Consider the following 18221-nt stretch of genomic DNA (forward strand, 5'->3'; position numbering starts at 1 on the left):
GTTTCTACAAACCCTTAGGAGCATTTGGACCGTACTTTCCAAACAACAGTTCTAGAACATTTCTCCATAAAGGAGGTCTTTTGAAGAAAAGAGTTTAACGTGATGAATGACTTGAGCACTGGGAAGGGCTTTCGCCTTGGGGTCAAGAGATCTGGATTCTAGCCTTGATGTACTTACTAACATTGAGTGTAACTTTCAGCAAGTCCCTTGAATTTCAGTAGTTTTCACTCCGTGAAATGGAGATGTTATCCAGTGTCTGAAGACTTTTGCAGCTCTATGACTCTGATTTAAAAGATTTCCTAGTGATAAAATGTCTCCCCAGATAATAACTATGTCTGTTCATTAAGTCTATCTGTACCCACTGAGGCATGTTTCAGCAAACTTCTAGAACTCAATAGTGCATGGCATTCAGGAATACTGAACAAATGAATCAATTAAAAAAACACACAATCCTGCTTCTGTTTCACAGAGGAGTGTTTTGCTGAAAGTCTTTTAGTTTCTTCGTAGATATCTGCATGTTTCTTACCATTGCTTGAAAAGAATTTCTACCTTGTGCTTAGTGTTAGACTACAACACAATTCTATTTCTGTTCCGTTTCCCTCCTCTTATCACTTACCGTCCCATAACATGAAGTCACCAGTCCTTGCGGCTCTCCACCCCACACCTCCACCTTGGGCAATTTATGTTCAAGCAGTGTTGCTTTAGGGTCAGTATAGCTGAGACCATGCTTGTCTGGGTTTGTCTGTTCAGTGTTAGCCTTGAATGCCTAGCTAGCTTACGCACTGTTGGTGTGGTGGACAGGAGAGAGAGAAGAAAGCGTGAATGATGGACTTACTGAGACCCAGCTCTTGCAGCTCCGTAGTAATGCTGCCCTTGAGCAGTAATGAAAGCTGGAAGTGACTGGTATTCTCCACGTTAGAGCACTGCTAGGATACTGTCTTAAACGCCTCCTGCAAACAAATCTGCACTGCACACCAGACAGACATGAAACCAAGATTTATTAAAATACCCTTAGCATATTTACAATTGGAAGACATGAATGCAGTTCTCTGTAGATTCCAAAAAAATAGAGTTCTATCTCTTAAATTATCAGAGGTATCAACAGATTAGGATAAATATAATCTATCACAGAGATAGAATTCTTTGAATAGACAATCTACATTTTCTAACCAATATATACTATGTACAAAAATACACTTGATGTGGGGACCAAGTAGTGTCAAGGAGGAAAACATATATATATATATACACACACACACACACACATATTTTCATTATGTACAAATCAATATTGGTTCCTTCACCCTTTCTTTTTAAAAATAAATACTTCATTTGGTTTGCAAATGACATTTACAAATTCAACTAAAGAGCATTTCTCAGCTTTGACAAAATTAAATATGCAAATTAGAAATACATATTTTTAAAAATTTAAAGGGAAAAAAATACCTGAATCCAATTAGCTTATTACCTTAAAAAATATCCAAGAGCGTGTAATGTAAGGTTTCATGTCTCTAAAGTGCCTTCTCATTTCTCAAACTGTCTTCATTATTGCTTAAAATCCTTTAAGATTACATCTACAGTTTGGTCTAATAATTAAACAGAAAAGCCAACTTTTTTCCAGGTCAAACGGTTGACTATTTAAGACATGCTTATACTTTTAAGTGCTTTCAAGAGTGTAACAGTTACTGTTGATTTGAAAATAACCACAAATTGTCAACATCCTGATCCACATTCCTGAAGATGCTTGAATCATCAGTAATAGTAAGAATTGAGGGGCGATAAAGAGCCTATGATTCAAAACGTTTGCACAGAATTCACTTCGTCCAGCAGCACAGAAAAGTTACTTGAGAGTCAACACTTGAGCCTTAAAACACATCATAGTTGGTGACCTGAACTCATTTACAATTTATGAAAAGAATGGTCCCTAATTAGTTTTAAAGTAAAAATCTCTGAGAAATTGAGAAGGACTGGAACCATGCCTCTCCTCAACCTTCTTAAAATATAAAGTAGAATAAAAAAAGAAATGTATTTTCCATCTCTTTTATGGATTTTCCCTCTTTGCCTAAGTGATGAGGTGGTGCTGACATTAACGAGAGGCAGTCACAACACTGTCTCTCTCTTGGTCACAGCAGAGCTCCCTGTCCAAAGGGCTGGGGGATGGAGCACAGGGTGTGAGAGGAGGGAGTGAGGGCCCAGGGGGACTTTCAGGTGTCTGTGGGGGAAAGGGGTGGAGAAAGCTGGGTCCTGGAGAAACTGTAACAGTAAAGTGAGGAAAACATCGCTGTGGGGTGTGAAGGAAGGGGAGGCTGATGCAGAAGTATTGAAAGGAGAAAAGTGAAATGAAGCTTGATGCCAAAGTGACTTTTAAACAGGCATAGAGGAAACAGGAAGGTCCATGGACAACCGACCCCATCAAAATGAATCAGAAATTCATTGGAGTTATTTCCACAAGCACAGGCCAGTCTCACTGGGGTACCTGCTTTTCCAGAACATTGTCAGGCACGGACCAATATGAGATACTGGGCACTCGCATCCCCCTGCCCTCATACATATTATGCCCTGAGCTTCCACTGAAAGGCTGCCCATGATACAACCATGGCAACGGTCACCAGCTCCCTAACAATGCATTGTATCAGCAAAACATTGCACCCTGGCCTCGTTCAAATTTTCCTTCTCCCCTGTCTCCTGTTTTTCTCCATTATCCCATTGCTTGTAATCTCACAAGGCAAAATGAAGACACATAACTGCAGGGATCAAATTAATTTTAGGAAGCAGGGTCGAGGGTGTTGATAAGAAAATTAAACTCTAAAGGGCTTGAAATAATTTACATTTCTGTCAGGCCTGATTTCTATTAGGATGCTGACTGACGTCGCTTAAGGTTCTGGGCATTCGGGCCAGTACTGTGTTTTTCCAGGCCAAAGCACGATCCCCCTAAATCAAAGTCCAGGGGCGCTCTGCTTCCATGCTAGTCTAAATTAAAATTCAATGAAAGGAAAAGACTATGATGAATCGATGACATGTTTCCTCCAAAGAAATTTAAAAATTATTCAATTTCTAACTTTAAAAGGTTCTGCCTTTTTAAGAATATCTTCAATGGTTTCTTTAAAGGGAAGGCCTTTTTTTCTTAATGCTTATATTCTTCAAAGATTATACATCCTACTAACAGTAGGGTCATATTATTTGCATCTTGAGAAATTGAAGAATTGTAAAACTAATATTTGGCATAGGCCTATCCCTTTGGTAGACCCCCCAAATCCTATGTGTGTCACTCTGGGCAGAGAGAATTGTCACTAGACTTTCCCCCTCACCCACTGATTTGTTTCCAAAGGAAATGAACATCTTTAGAGGATTAAGCAGAGGGCAATCTCAGTGGGTTGACACTACCTTCTTCATGCCTTGGAGGTCAGATCTGAAGATACAAGATTATAGGTAGGGACAAGTTGCCAAGAGGAAAGGGAAAAAAATAAGCTACTTATAGTTTGCTCAAACCTATCTAAAATGGAGATTTTTGAAGCTCTAAGTCTCTTACTGGGAAGAGTAGTATAATCTTTGTGTGCTATATACCCATTTTTATATACCTCATAGAAACCTGGAATTTGGAATCCATCCCAAGAGTTCCTAGAAAGCTGTGCATTCCTAAATACACCTACCATCCATGTCATGGTGCGGTGGAGAGTAATCTCCCTTATACTCAGTGGTCTATGCTACTAGCCTCTCATTTTGGAAAGCTGACCGGGATGAGTAAACAAAAATACGTTTGTTTCACGGGACAAGAATGGAAGCAAGCCCTAGAAGAGAACAAGGAAGGAAAGTACGTACAGCTTTGCCAAAGATGTTGACAAACCACTGGGCATGCATGCCTGAAAACATTAGATTTCGTACTTGATAGACTAAATACAACACACTGGCAGCTCACACTATATACGGGGAGAAGTATTCATTCTCTTTTAAGACATTCTTACAGCTTCCAAGACAAAAGAACCCCTTGGTGTCTGCACAGGTAGAATCTAGGGAAATGCTCAGCCTACAAAACAGCTTAAGGGTGGTAGAAGGTTGTTTACTCCACGGGGAAGAAGGCCAAATTGCTGTGGGAAATTGTGGGCTCATTTGCATCTTGCTAGCCCAGTGCTATCAGATTTCACACAAAGCTTAAAAAAAAAATAGCCCACAGAAGTCTATGAATCAGCTTTCTGAAATGGAGATACACTGGAGATTCTTAGTATATTTAAGAGAAGATTAAAAATAGAAAATTATATGTGCATATGGAATGTAGAATAAATTAATGGCTTTAGCTACCACTCTCATTTAAAATACTGAGATTAAATCAGCCTTCCCCAGATTATAGCATGAAGAAGACATTCATGAACAAGTACTTTATAGACATAATATGCCAGAGTTCGTTTGAGCGCTGACTGAAGTGAACCATCATGCTAGAGGAGGGAAGACAAGAAGGAAAAGGTCCTCTATGTTACTGTTTACCACCAGGGTAGTTGGGAGAGGGGCTGGGGGTGGAGAAGAAAGGAATCGAGGATAGGATAGGATAGCTTGAGGTTATCCTGTCCTCAAGCTCCATTGAGGACAGCATAACCTACCGAATGAGGCTTGATCTGCTTCCCTAATCTCTTCTCTGGTAGAAACTGCATGGGCGCCTTAAGAGACAGTAAACTTGCTGCCATTTTCATATCTTCACATTTCCAAGTAAGTCGTCAACTACACAAATTTCCCAAATGCTAAGTTTATGTCACAGTGTTGATTAAGGGTCTTGGAACAAATAAGGCTATTGAACTGGCTTCCATGTTGACATGTTAATACTCTCTTGAATTTACTACTTCTCAGCAGAGCATTGATCTGGGAGGATTTGGTGGATTACCCGCTCCTTGGGAGGGGAAAGGAAGAACTATGAAACTAAAATTAAGTGCCTCTAACAAGGTGCCAACAACTGACAGGTGTGCAGAAAGACACAAAACGAGCCTCTCAGTCACATACAGCTGTGTAACTGAGCCCAGTGTTGCCTGGATTCAGTCACTCATGGACTTATAAATACCGTTATGGGAGTCTAAAGGAGACAGACCTGCTGAGGCCTGTTCCAAAAGGTGCCTTTAAGTGACTTCTGCACCAATAATAGACCAGGTTCCAAGCAGCCAGATTATCTCTCTCCATAGCTGGAAAATGGAAACTTATTTGCATTTTGGAAAGGTTAAACACTGGCCATTTGTTTCAAATACTGTTAAGTTTGTCCACACAGACTTCTCTTGTGTTGCAGATTTCTTTATGATAACAAAGTAGCTGACATGAATGAAAATGCACTTCTTTATTCAATCCACTCTCTTTAGTTGTGTTCCTGAGGTAAAAACCTAACCTATGAAGCGTGGTATTCATGGGCTTCTGGACGTTCCATACATTTATAAACTGCTTTTACGAGAGAACAAGAGAAAGGAAATTTTCATAGTCTAGCACTTCTTTCACTATATTATACTACTTCTCTTTGTACGTGGCTTTTCGAAAAATAGACTGCTCAGAGCAATACTTGACTCCCTTGAATTCACACTCTAAAAATCGCCTGGTTTAGGCTGAAGTCTCAAGTGGGCAGTTAAGAGCTCTTACTTTGTCTACACTCATCAGCCCTCACAGCTGTTCAAATCCTCATGTGCTTAGGACTTCCATAACATTGGGTTTCACAATATGTCTGTTTTTTGTTGTTTTTGTGTGTGATTCAGGAACTAATTAATTTGTGGATTGCTAAACCTGCTAATGCTTTTCTTCCCCTTCCCCCTTTTGGTCATTTTTTTTTCTGATTAGAACAGGCAGGATCAAAGAAAAATGAAGCTCAAATCTAATGAGAGTTCTTGTTAGCAATTTTTAGACTATTTAAACTAATTTATAAAATTGGATATTTGATTTTTGCATCAGGTATTTGGGAGGAAAAAAGCTGTATTTTTTGCAGTTCTTCCTTCCCCGTAACATAGAAAGCCCCAAATTGGTTTTATCTTTGTTTGGCAAGGGTGCAGTACTACAAAAGAGATCAATTTAGAATGTCAGACAATGAAGAGGTTCCCATGTCAATGTTACAGTCTGGTTCCTGGAAAAGAGCCCGCAGGTCTGTACTGCTAATTCCCCTTTCTACACTGGCCGTCTGTGTGCTGTTTGCTGTGCTAGTGTATGCAATGATCTGCGTCAGTGATACCAGGCAAGAAAGAAGCAGAAATAGAAATGAGAAAATATGATGTCCAAGAAAGCTAGAAGTAAAATGAAAATTCCTCCACACAAGTGGTATAATCCAGAGAGAGATGCGCAATCCCAGTCCAACGAGCAAATCTTTACTAAAAACACACTTACGTCTCTTTTGCTACGTCCAGTCATGGTCTTGGAAGGACTATACCAATGACTTCTTCATGTTGCTGGAGGTTTCCAATACCACCAAAGAGTTTTATTCCTTCCTTTAGTTCTTCCGGGTTCTCCACCAGCAGCATAGGAGTTTATCATTTAGGGAAATGCCTTTCCTTATAGTACTTATGAGAAAAGGAGGTGCCTAAGGGAGGCTGAGCAGGCGTGCAGCTTCTACTGTTCTTACCGGAAAGAAGAGGGGGTCAGAGACCAGCACCCAACCTGGCATTCATTTCCTCAGTGATGTTGCCAATTTGTTTCGGCTAGAACATTTAAAGATGGAAGAGCACCACTGGATTTCCTTATTCTACTTCCCAGATTTCAGACCTTCTCTCTTCATAGTTCCTAGGTAGTTGCAATGAATGTTTAAAGAGGTATCACAGACAACCACCAAAGATTCAAAAGGTAACTGTTGGGCAGCAGGTCCATCACCTGTGACCCCTGGGCCTCGACCATCAACACATCATCCATTTCTTCTTGGCTACCTCTTCCCTTCGCCACACCCCCTCCCATAAGTTGCCTCTTCTTGGGTTAAAAAACCATATAGCACACCTTCTCCTCACTTGATTATTGATACCTCACAGGCCTATGTTTTTAACTAACGTGTTTATATCATGCTTTCGTGTCATATATGATATACTTGTGTGCTCGATGATTATGCCAGTTACTCAGGCAGGAATCTGAACTGCTATCTGCTGTGTCCTCGGATTTAATGAAGCTTGGCTAGGAAGAGAGGATGTTGTTATAAGTTAAGGTTTCTCCGAGTTTGCCTAGTAGGTCAGGTGTGAGTGTCTGGTTAAACGCAGAGTAGAAATACTGGCCACTGTCCCTCTAGTGCAGGCAGGGCTATGCTTAGAGCAGCCAAAAGTGCCCACTCTGCTAAGTGGTACCCTACTACTTCTCCATGAAAAGTTTAGCGACACCTGTTGGAGTTAATACAGTCTCAACTGCATTTTGGACGGATTGTTCTCAGGGCCTCCAGGTTGTTTTAGATGGCCCACCTTGAACAAACTCTTGTGAACCTTGACCGAGCATGAAGTCAAGTTAGAAATGAGGGTGCTGTCACAATGCAGTCCACGTGTGGACTTGGGAAGGGTGTCCAGATACCTAATGCAGGATGCAAACTGGGAGAGAATAATGGGGATCCTGCCTAGTGTAGTGATAACAGTATCACTACATTGGACTCACTAGGTTTCCCCAACAGAGGTAGGCAAACGCTGCTCTTTAGAAATAGGTATTTGACTGCCAATTTCCAGTCTGTCCACTAGGATGAAATCCAACCTGGGCTGCATTTGTCTAACTCTCAGATTCAGTGTTTCCATTCATTATTCTTCAGCACTGGTTCCCTGAGAGCAATGTTTCTGTAGGGTTATAAAGCCACAGTCCTGCTTCCCTCCAGTGATTTTCTTGTGAGCATCCTACATAGAGACCTGAAGTGGGCTACAGGGACCCCACTGAGAGCCTCCTGCCGTTCTCTCCCATTAAGTCTTTAAGGAACCATTACTAAGGATCTAGACTTCTGTTGTTCTCACTAAACTCAAAGTTGATTCCCAAGGCACGGACAAAACAGGTGCTTTTTCTTTTGCTTGATAATACTAGAAGGACTGTCACAGAGCACAGGGTAGCTGTAAGTAGAATTTGTTTGAAATCGAGGAATTCCTTAGGTCGTCTTCACCATGAAGTGAAAATGAAGAGAAACAATCTAGGAAAGCAGTATGATAAGCTCGCTCACAAGCAACTTCTTTTAATCATGTAAGTTCTTACCTGCTCTGCTAGTTTGCTTGTCTCATCCTTCTATTTTTTGGGGAAAAAAACCAAACCATATTATTATATTCCTTTCCTCTGAACTGTTAGAAAAGGTGATTAGCACCTGCATGAATATGGCTTCATGACTTGATTTGATCCTGATTGTGCATTCTTGATTCCCCCAATGGGCATTCTATTAGAATCTGCTGCTGCTTTAATTGGCCGAACCTATTATGGGGTCCCTGAGGGGGCTGATGACTAGCAGGCATGTCCTGGGTAGACACTCAGGCCCCTGGGAAGATGTGGGGGAGGGCAAGGGGCAGGCCACACGTGGCAGGCGGATGGGGAAGGGTTTTAAAGTTTCTGCTCATCTCTAGACGGTCCTCCACCAATTGGAGGGGAAAACTTGGGCCTCTCTCCTTTCAAGGCTGAAACCTGATAGGCTTTGATCCTCATCTCAGTTCACCCCAAGGCTCCTCTCTTCTCTCCTCACAAGATAGACTAGAAGAGTGGTGGCTTAAGGAAGAAATGTTAGGACAGAGGTCCAATTTGGTTTCCCTGTGACTCAGGAGGCAGTGGTCACATGGGCTTCCAGGGTCAGAAAAAGCTGCCTACGTATGATATTCCACTCAAAGTTCAATATCAATGTAATCACCTTCTTCCCATTGTGATGTAAAGAACTCTTTTTCTGCCCTTAGTTAGTTTGTTTTTTGACGTTAAAAAACCCCTGCTTCACCATACGTCACATGCCTGTCGGTCAAGGTCATGATAAAGGGCTGCATCTGCTCTCCTGTCTAGAAACTGCGTCCTGGGGTTGGTGGGAGAGGTCCGGCCACATCCGGTCCCAGAACACGGTGTACAGCTCAGCTGTGGGTTACCAAGGTGTTATCCACGCATAGATGATTTGAGGTGTGAGATGTGCTCTGAGTGATACTGGGTCACTTGTCCAAGCAGGTGCTTTGACCTCAAATCTGTCCCCACTCAGGTATCACAGTTTCTTCTGGGACAGAAGGGGTGGAGAACCAACCCCTAGTGGTCCAGGAAACCCCAATGAACTGATATGAAAACAAAAGAACGGGTCTCGCTAAATGGCTGATGCCAACTCCCTGTATCCTAATTTGTTCTCCAGGATGAAGTTTATGGCTATTTAACCCCCTTCTCCATCCACGTATAATTCCATTTTCTGTTCTGTTACATAAAAAAAACAATGAAAAAATAACCGTTTTTCGAGTGTGGGAAATAGATAGTCTTGGACCTCTTAAAGTAGTTTTGGTAAGTTTCAACATTTTTGGCGAGAAGGGTGCTTCAGGATCTTGCTGCAATAGAATCAAAATTAAGATCAATAATCAAACCAGCAGTATGTAAAGACCAAGGCTTGAACTTGCTCAAGGCAACTGTCACAAAACATCCTTTTCTTCTTCTGTCACAAGTTTATATACATCAGGTTTGGGTTAGAAAGCTTGAAATCTCTGCTTTTAAAAAAAAATTGGAAAAGCTTGGTAATTCTTCTGGTCTCATAACAGAGCGAACTTTGGACCTCTAGAAGAAACAGTTATCAAATACTTCTTCAGCAGTTTTTCATTGTTCCTATGGCTTAACAAGGGACTTCTTTAAGAAGGCACGGGGTGCTCAGAAAGAGATGAGCAAAATAAACATTTAGTGACATATCTTTCGAGAACTTCTTGCAACACTGGTGTTACAAAGGACCATGCCGAGTACTACGTCTCACCGTCACTGTTCTCCTGTGTCTCTGTGTTAGTTGGTGCTCACACTGGCTTCCTTTTGACGCAGTCTTTCTTTCTGTTGTTTGAGGGAAAAAAATCGAGTTTAGTATAACTCCTTTTTAAAAATTTTTATCTTTCTCAAATTTTGGTACATTTCTCAAATGTCAGTCTAGAATGCCAAATAGAGTTGTACCAAATGCCCCAGAAATGAGAGGATTTCTATCCTTTTTCCCAGAAACCCTCAGTTTCCTACCCTTCCCACCCTATCACCTCACAAACACACAAAATAAATAACCAGCTAATCAACCAACTATATCCATCTAAAACACCTGCCTTTACAATGCCAGGCTGTTCCGTTCTGTTCTCATCTTCTGTGACAAAGGTCCTAACTTCGTAGTGTTACTCAAAGACTCCTCCCATTAGGAAATGCTCAAGAAACAGTTTCTAGGAAGTCTAGATATGAAAAATCACTCTTTCCAAGTCAGGCGTGTCTGCATGTGACCAACTTGGCAGGACCGAACAGAGGCTATGCAAAATGGAGGATGACGAGATTTAGTCTCTGCAGAATGGCAGAAGCTCCCATTTTGCCAAGGATGCTCTGCTCCGTTCTTCCTGAACTTCCTTCCCAGGGACAGCCTTCTAATGAGGAAGGACATGAAAGTCTGATGGCAAGATAAACAAGAGTACACAGAACAGAAACACAGACCTCACTGTTTCTAGGACTTAGACGTAAATATATTAAGCATAGTAAGACACATGGGTGTGTCTGGCCTTCAAGGTGGACAAATAGAAGGCTAAAAAAGAGATGGAACAAGTACAGTCCTTTGCAAAGAGCAGGTGCAGAGAGATGCCCTTTGAGAACAGGTCCTAAGCTTCTTGTGACCTAGGAGATGTGAAAATGCAATGGATTACTAAATTGGCCTAGATGTAAACTTAAGATAATTTTTAAACACCCATCCTGTTTGGATACCATGCCTGACTTGTGAAATTGAGTCAGGAATCAGTTTATGAGCTCTTCCCTAATTTCCACCAAAACAAACAGGCGACAAAACAAACCACCCCAAGGAGCAGAGGATCACAGCTGAGAGCTTACTCTCCATGGAGGTCACCAATAAAAGAATGCCACGGTCCACCCACTGTTTCCCCTTTGTCTACAGGCCTGAGTCCATTCTCTCTGCCCCTGAAGATAAGGCTTGGCTGTAAAAGTTAGGATAGAGGCCCAAATAAGAGGCCTGGGGAAAAGGGCAGTGTCTAATGAGGGAGGAAGACAGAAATAAGAGTTGAACCCACTGCCAACAGAAGATCACGCACAAATGAGCACCACAAACGCATGGTCAAATGGGCACAGAGGATGTGTCCATTCAGGTAGGAGCTCTGTGAGCTAACCATGGCTGTCCCTGACCCAGCTGTATGGCCCTGACTTTCCCATTTCTCACTCATCGACTTCACTCAACATTTATTGAGCTGCCGATGGGGTTGCGATGAGAACATCATGGTCAGTCAATAGAAATAACCTCACTTTTAACTTACACCCCACTTAGATGGTCAAAGGATTTAAAGCAGCCGGCAAAAAAGTACTAGTGGAGAATAAAGAAGCAAAGTAACTTCACTAAGGTTTTACAACTAGTAAGTGGCTGATCTGGGATTTGAATCTCTACATCTAAATGGGTTCCTAACCCATTTAGCTTTTCCAGCTGTTAACAGAGAGATTCCTTGTGATCCTTACTGAAAATGGGACTGTGGAGGACGAGAGTTTCCCCTCACAGCTAGGAAGACAGACTAGCCTGCTTAGCTTCTAGCCCAGGGAGAGCTGTCGGGGGACCCAGAGTCTCGTTCTGGTTTTGGCTATCCATCTGTGAAGTGATCCTAGGTAAGCTGTATCTTTCTGCATCTCAGTTTTACCAGCTCTCAAAAGAGGATAATCCCTGCCCCTTTCCTTAACAGGGAGAAGGAATTGGTGAGGGTGAGAATACTTAAACATTTCAGGAGAAGAGTGCTTTGAGATGAGGGGAATCATGGCGTGGGGTGCGGCGCGGAAGGGTGTGAAATGGCAAGTGACTACATTTGTTTTATCAGGAAATGACCTTGTTTGAATTTGCTGGAAGAGCGCTCGAGGCAGTGTTTGTTCCTCACTCTGTCCTCCCTTATATTCTTTCTTACCCATATGCTACTCTGGGATGGGAATTGAGAATCTGGATACTACTCATTCCTCTGAGTTTTATCCTTTAAATTCTGACCCACTCCTGGTGCACCTCAGTTATAATGAAAAGTCTTGAGGTTGTGAATGAAAAATGCATCTCACCAGACTAGCCGTGGGGTTAATTTTCTTTGTCTCCACTTTCTTCTCTGCTGTTAACTTGCTGACTGATTCCTGAGCCATTTTCAGTCTGGAATGGAAACAGGGAGGGGGGAGGGGAGAGGAGGATAAGAAAGGAGAAGAAAAAAGGAAAGAAGAAAGAGGTCAGGTTAAACAGAAATCCAGATGCTGTTGAATTAACCAATTAGCAGTTTGAAAATACAAGGAATGGTTTTCAGTGCTTTTCATTACTAAATTCAAACTTTGAGAAGGTGACTTTTCTGGGTTATCAAAGCTGAATTTCCTTCACTGGCTGAGAGGCTCACCGGGATGTCTTTGGGGAAGTCTGTGCTTTTGCAACCAATGCGGGAGGAGTTTCTGATCTATGGAATACTAGATGGATTCAATGTACTCTCAGGGCACACTTCAAGGCTCTCTGGCTTGTGATCCACTCAGTAGGTAAGATGAAGACAATTTTGAAAACTGAAATTTTGGAGAAACATACGAAAACTATAAATATTAAAATCCACCAGTTCACATTAAGAAAGTGAAAAGACAACCCACACAGAATGGGAAAAATATCTGTAAATCATACATCTGATAAAGGACTTGCATTCAGAATACATGAGTGACACAACTCAAATAAAAAGACAAATTACCCAATTTAAAAAAACAGGCAAAGGATCTGACTAGACATTTCTCCAAAGACATACAAATGGCCCATAAGCACGTGAAAACACGCTCGACATCATCAGTCATCGAAGTACAAAGCAAAACCACGATGAGATTATCACTCCACAGCCACTGGGATGGCTGGAATTAAAAAGAAAGACAGCAACAAGTGTTGGAGGTGAGGATGTGAAGAAATTGGAATCCTCCTACATTGCTGATGGGTCTGGAGGATGGTACAGTCACTTTGGAAAACAGTTTGGCAGCTTTTCAAAATGTTAAACATAGTTACCACATGACCCAGCCATTCGACTGCTAGGTATATAAATATATGTGTACCCAAGAAAATGAAAATGTATGTCCAGACAAAAATTTATATATAAATGTTTATAGCAGCGTCACTTGTAATAGCCAAGAGTAGACACAGCCCAAATTTATATTAGCTGCTGGATGGATAAACAAAATGTGGTATATTAACACAGTGGAATATTACTGAACCATAAAAAGGAATGAAGTGCTGATACGTGCTACAATGTGGGTGAACCTCAAAAACATTAAGGTAAATGGAAGAAGCCAGCCAGTGACAAAGATCCACACGTTATGTGATTCCACTGATATGAAATCCAGAGACAGAAAGTAGATTAGCAGTGCCAGGTGCCGAGGGGAGGGGAGAAGGGGTGTGACTGCTAAGGGGTAAGGGGTTTCTCCTAAAACTAGGGAGCAGTGACGGTTGCACACCCTTGTGAATATACCGAAAAACCACAGAATTGTACACCTTTAAAAGGGTGAATTTTACAGTATGAATCATCTCAATAAAGCTGCTATAAAAATTCAATTCCACAACATGATGTTATTTCTTATCCGGCTTATCAATTCAACGAAGTAATATTTCTTATCCATCAGACAGGTGAATCAAAGTCAGGCAACATCGACTGTTACTGGGGATGTGAGGAAATGGGAAGTGCCGAACTGTGTATGAGGGCGTGTAAGTTGGTACAGCTTGGCTTTGGCAGCATCAGCTGAAACTGAAAACAGACATACCCTGTGGGCTATCAATGACTCTTCTAGGGAGATACCCCGAAGAAACTTATAATTAGACACACCTTTCACTGTGACCATATATGCAGTAATGAAAAACTGAAAACCACCTAGCGATCAGATTCAATAGGATAATGGATAGCTGATAAGAGCAAATAGTAATAGCTAACATTTATTGGGTGCTTACTGCATGTCTGGTACTGTTCGACCTGCTTTATTTGAATTAAACCATTTAGTTCCCACAACAACCCTGTGAGAGAGAAACGTTCACTACTTGTATTTTACAGGTCTTAAGCACCGTGCAGTGACGCTTGTATATGATATTCATTTAATGGAATACGGTATAACTGTGAAAAGGAATAAACTAGATCTGAATTCACCAATTATGGATATCAGAAACATGATATTGAGAGAGTGATGAATTCTGCAGAGTGACAGAGTGAAGAGGCCATCTAGCCTGGTGGTTAAGTGCTCGGCTCCAGAACCTGACTGAGATCAATTCTCAGCCCCACTGCTTACTAGCTGTGTGACACTGGGCAAGGGACCTCTCTGTGCACCTACAAAAAGAGGATAACAACAACAGTGTGGGCTACACAGAGTCACTGAAAGAACTGAGAAAGTGCTGCTCTAGGCACTGTGTAATCACTCAACATGTGTCCACTACTATCGTTACTGTGTATGCAACATGCTACCTTGCATATGTATTGGGGAATAGTGCCCACAAAACAGTGTTGTTCACAGATGCCTGCACAGTGTATGTGAACATACATGTAAACATCTATTTATATGCGGACTGGAAAGATACTAGTTTCATGACAGAGGTTATCACTAGAAATACAGAAGAGAATGACATTGGGAGGTAGTAATGTCTACCAGAATTTCATTTCTATCTATAATACTTCATTTTTCAATTGTAAAATCTTAAAGAATATGTGGCAAAATGTTAACAATTCTAGGTGGTGGGAATATGGGTGTGTTAAATGATCCTTAATATGTTTCTTTATTTTTAAAATGTCTTCAAAAATATTTTTAGGGCTTCCCTGGTGGTGCAGTGGTGGAGAGTCCGCCTGCCGATTCAGGGGACGCGGGTTCGTGCCCCGGTCTGGGAAGATCCCACATGCTGCGGAGCGGCTGGGCCCGTGAGCCATGGCTGCTGAGCCTGCATGTCTGGAGCCTGTGCTCCGCAACGGGAGAGGCCGCAACAGTGAGAGGCCCGCGTACCGAAAAACAAAACAAAACAAAACAAAAATATATATATATTTTAAAAATACCAAATATTTAAAGACCCACCAAATCACAGACATTAAAAAAAAGAACATGCTTTTTCTTCAGGGCCTCAAATACAAACCTTTCACTCAATATTAATCACATACTCGCTTAATATTGAAGAAGTGGCTGAGTGCCTTAGCTCTTATCTAATTTTGCACAATTTGCTTGAAACACACGCTTCATAATCCAATCTCCCTGCCCACATGCACAAGTTAGTTCAGTGAATTCAACATGCTGACTTGTGCATCAGAAAAGAAGTAGAAGTGAGACAAAGACGAGCAATGATTTATATAACCCAAGAAATACATCTGTCAAGCTGTCGTGAGAACGGGCACTTCTGGACAGGGGCATAGGTCTGAGAGTATACACCACACTACCTACTAAACATTTCTGCTTGCAGCAGTAACTGTGACTATACCCACACAAGAAAGGAATGCGCTAGAAGGTTCAGAGCCAGGTCAGACTACATTGGAGACTGACTACTAAGGAATCTGCAAACCAAGATGACGGCGCTGTCAATGAGGCCACAGCTTGTCGCATCTACTTTTCTTGGCGTCTCTCCGGCAAGATTTGTTTTCAGAGAGAGCACTTATTAGTGACCCTTTAATCCACATTCCAATGGAATGGTTTGGAATTACTATTTCTCTCTGGGGTCCCTAACTTTTAGGGCACTTTTGGGAGTCATCTTTTGCTTAAGTAGTTCCTTTTCACCTTAGAATTCTGGTCTCTTCTTTCAGAGTTGGTCTTCTACCACACTCCTGGCTCAGCATCGCCTCCCCCAATTCCCAATTTCACTTCTCAGAAGCCCTGCGATCACTTCCCACGTTCTCTCAGTATCTGGGGGGACGGTGGTCGGGGATGTGGAGGCCGGGAGCCAGCCTAAGGTCCTGTCCACACTGCTAACCTTTTCCTACTGGTCAGTGGCTGTCCCGCAGACTACAGGCTCCCATGCATACCCCAGGCTTCCGGGGACAATTCTGATCTTGGTGACTCCATCCTGCTCGTCTCTAAATGTTCTCATTCAATTATGATGTCTCCCTCTCACAGGGCACTCTTGAAAAATCATCAAGGATTGGGAGAAAGCATAGCTTGGTGGCAAGTAGCTTCAGCATCCTTGATTCGAACTCCAACTCTGCCAGTTACTAGAAAACTTGGAGCAAGTTAATCAACTCTCAGTTTCCTTATATATAAAATGGTATGATATATATAGCGCATATATATGTATATATATATATATACACAATTTTAACTCCGTGGTATTATTGTGAGGATTAAATTAATTAAAATATCTAGTAAAACCTCTAGTATGCATGGTATATAGCAAGTGGTCAAGAAAGGATAACAATTATGGAACCTTCCATCACGGATATAAAGGATTACTCCTTAAGAATGCACAACAGTAGTTTCTGCCTACAAATAAAACAAATGGAGCTATTAGCTAAGTACTATCTTGTAGTAATAGCATTTAGACGTGTCCTGAAGGCAAACCACATCAACGAATGCTATTACCCCGAGATTTAGCAAACCAAGGGAACTCAGCTCAATTTTTCTGATCTGAACACAGATTCTAAAAGTCATAACGAGAAGCTACACTTTGGTGCAGGCATGACATAAATTTTTCAAACAAATAAATACGAGAAACTATTTCAACTTCAAAAGGAAGATTCCATCTACTTCCTCCCATTTTTCCAGGTTCCTTGGAGGTATCATAAGTAAAATTTAAATTTCAAATAGTATAGAACTTCTGAATAAATATATATTTTTCATGTTCACCTTGTTTTTCTCGTAACCAAAATAACACTTGTTCCTTATAGGAATATTATATATCTATACACAGAAAGATTATATTTTCAGTTTATATTATATATTTAAAAGTATAAAGAAAAAGTAAGACTCACTGGCCATTTAAATACTTCTCTGAGAATGTAGTTAAGACATAATGGGACCAGTTAACGAAAATTATCACATACAAACCTCTCAGCTAGACAGTAAGATACATGAGGGTAGAGATGGTGGCTATCATTTTTATTGCTGTGTTCCTAGCCCTTGATACAGTAGCCGGCACACACATACATGCCATGAAAAAATAGAGACCTAGAGAACAAAATCGAAAAAAACCCCTTTACTTTCCTGAAGTACTGCTCACTTGAATTTCTTGAAAATGCTGAGCCATGAGGCTGCCCGGGCGTTCAACCTGCATGTTCGTGTGGGGCTTCCTGGTTTAATGCACTCCCGTCACTGTCTTGAAATTATTAGTATATGTATATATATATATATATATATTTTTGGCCGCACTGCACGGTATGCAGGATCTTAGTTCCCTGACCAGGGATCGAACCCTGCAGTGGAAGTGCGCCTGCAGTGGAAGCACAGAGTCTTAACCACTGGACCGCCAGGGAAGTCCCTTGAAGCTCTTAGTTTTTGAACAAGGGGAGCCCCATAAATTATGAGGTTGGTCCTGTCTCAGACTTTCTAGGACATTTAAAGTCATTTTATCATTAAAATGGAACATTTTCCAACCTTGTATTTCCAAGGCACATTTATTACATAAAGAACGAGAAATCTGGCTGGATAGAGTTCATACCTCCTGCCAAGGTTCATTTATTTCACTGTGTTGTGAACATTTTTACGCACCTGCTTTTTACACTAGACTGGAGCTTCTCAAAAGCAGATAGAGGACTTCACTGTCTTTCTTGCCTTCACATTTTGCACAGTAAAGTGGCATATAGTATACGACCATAAATAGTAAGTTAATGAATGAATAAATAATTATAAGTGATTAATCTCTAGACTGTAAAAATTCAGGCGTCAAGAATGGTTATGGGGGAAAACATTCATGTCCGTTCAGGTGCATGAAAATATAAAGTCACTGACTCTCACCTGGATGAATACAACATCATCAGTGCTCAAAACTGATCCTGCAAAATACAAACCAGCAGATTCTCACGAGATTCTCTACATGTCCTTAACATTAGAGGGCAGAGCTAATTGTGGCGGGCAAGGCTGTTTGTCAATGGCTTTTGTATCATACAGTACGAAACTTACCCTTGATGAAAGACAAACGCTTAAATATTCTGACAGTCTGGCTGCCTTAA

At 41.3% G+C, this 18221-nt stretch overlaps 1 protein-coding gene across 2 annotated transcripts in view; it reads right to left on the reverse strand.

Moving 5' to 3' along the window:
* Window positions 1–981: 981 nt before the first annotated feature.
* The window catches only part of FMN1 (formin 1), a 406404-nt gene continuing 389164 nt past the window's right edge, over window positions 982–18221 (reverse strand). For both annotated transcript variants that reach the window (XM_032623988.1, XM_032623989.1), the window contains 2 exons: window positions 12157–12241; window positions 982–9930 (listed from right to left, as the gene is read on the reverse strand). In XM_032623988.1, coding sequence (XP_032479879.1) covers window positions 9886–9930; window positions 12157–12241 — 130 coding nt within the window. In that variant the 3' untranslated portion in view covers window positions 982–9885. The remainder of the gene's footprint in view (window positions 9931–12156; window positions 12242–18221) is intronic.

This window comes from Phocoena sinus, chromosome 2, assembly GCF_008692025.1.
Source record: "Phocoena sinus isolate mPhoSin1 chromosome 2, mPhoSin1.pri, whole genome shotgun sequence".
Classification (NCBI taxonomy): domain Eukaryota; kingdom Metazoa; phylum Chordata; class Mammalia; order Artiodactyla; family Phocoenidae; genus Phocoena; species Phocoena sinus.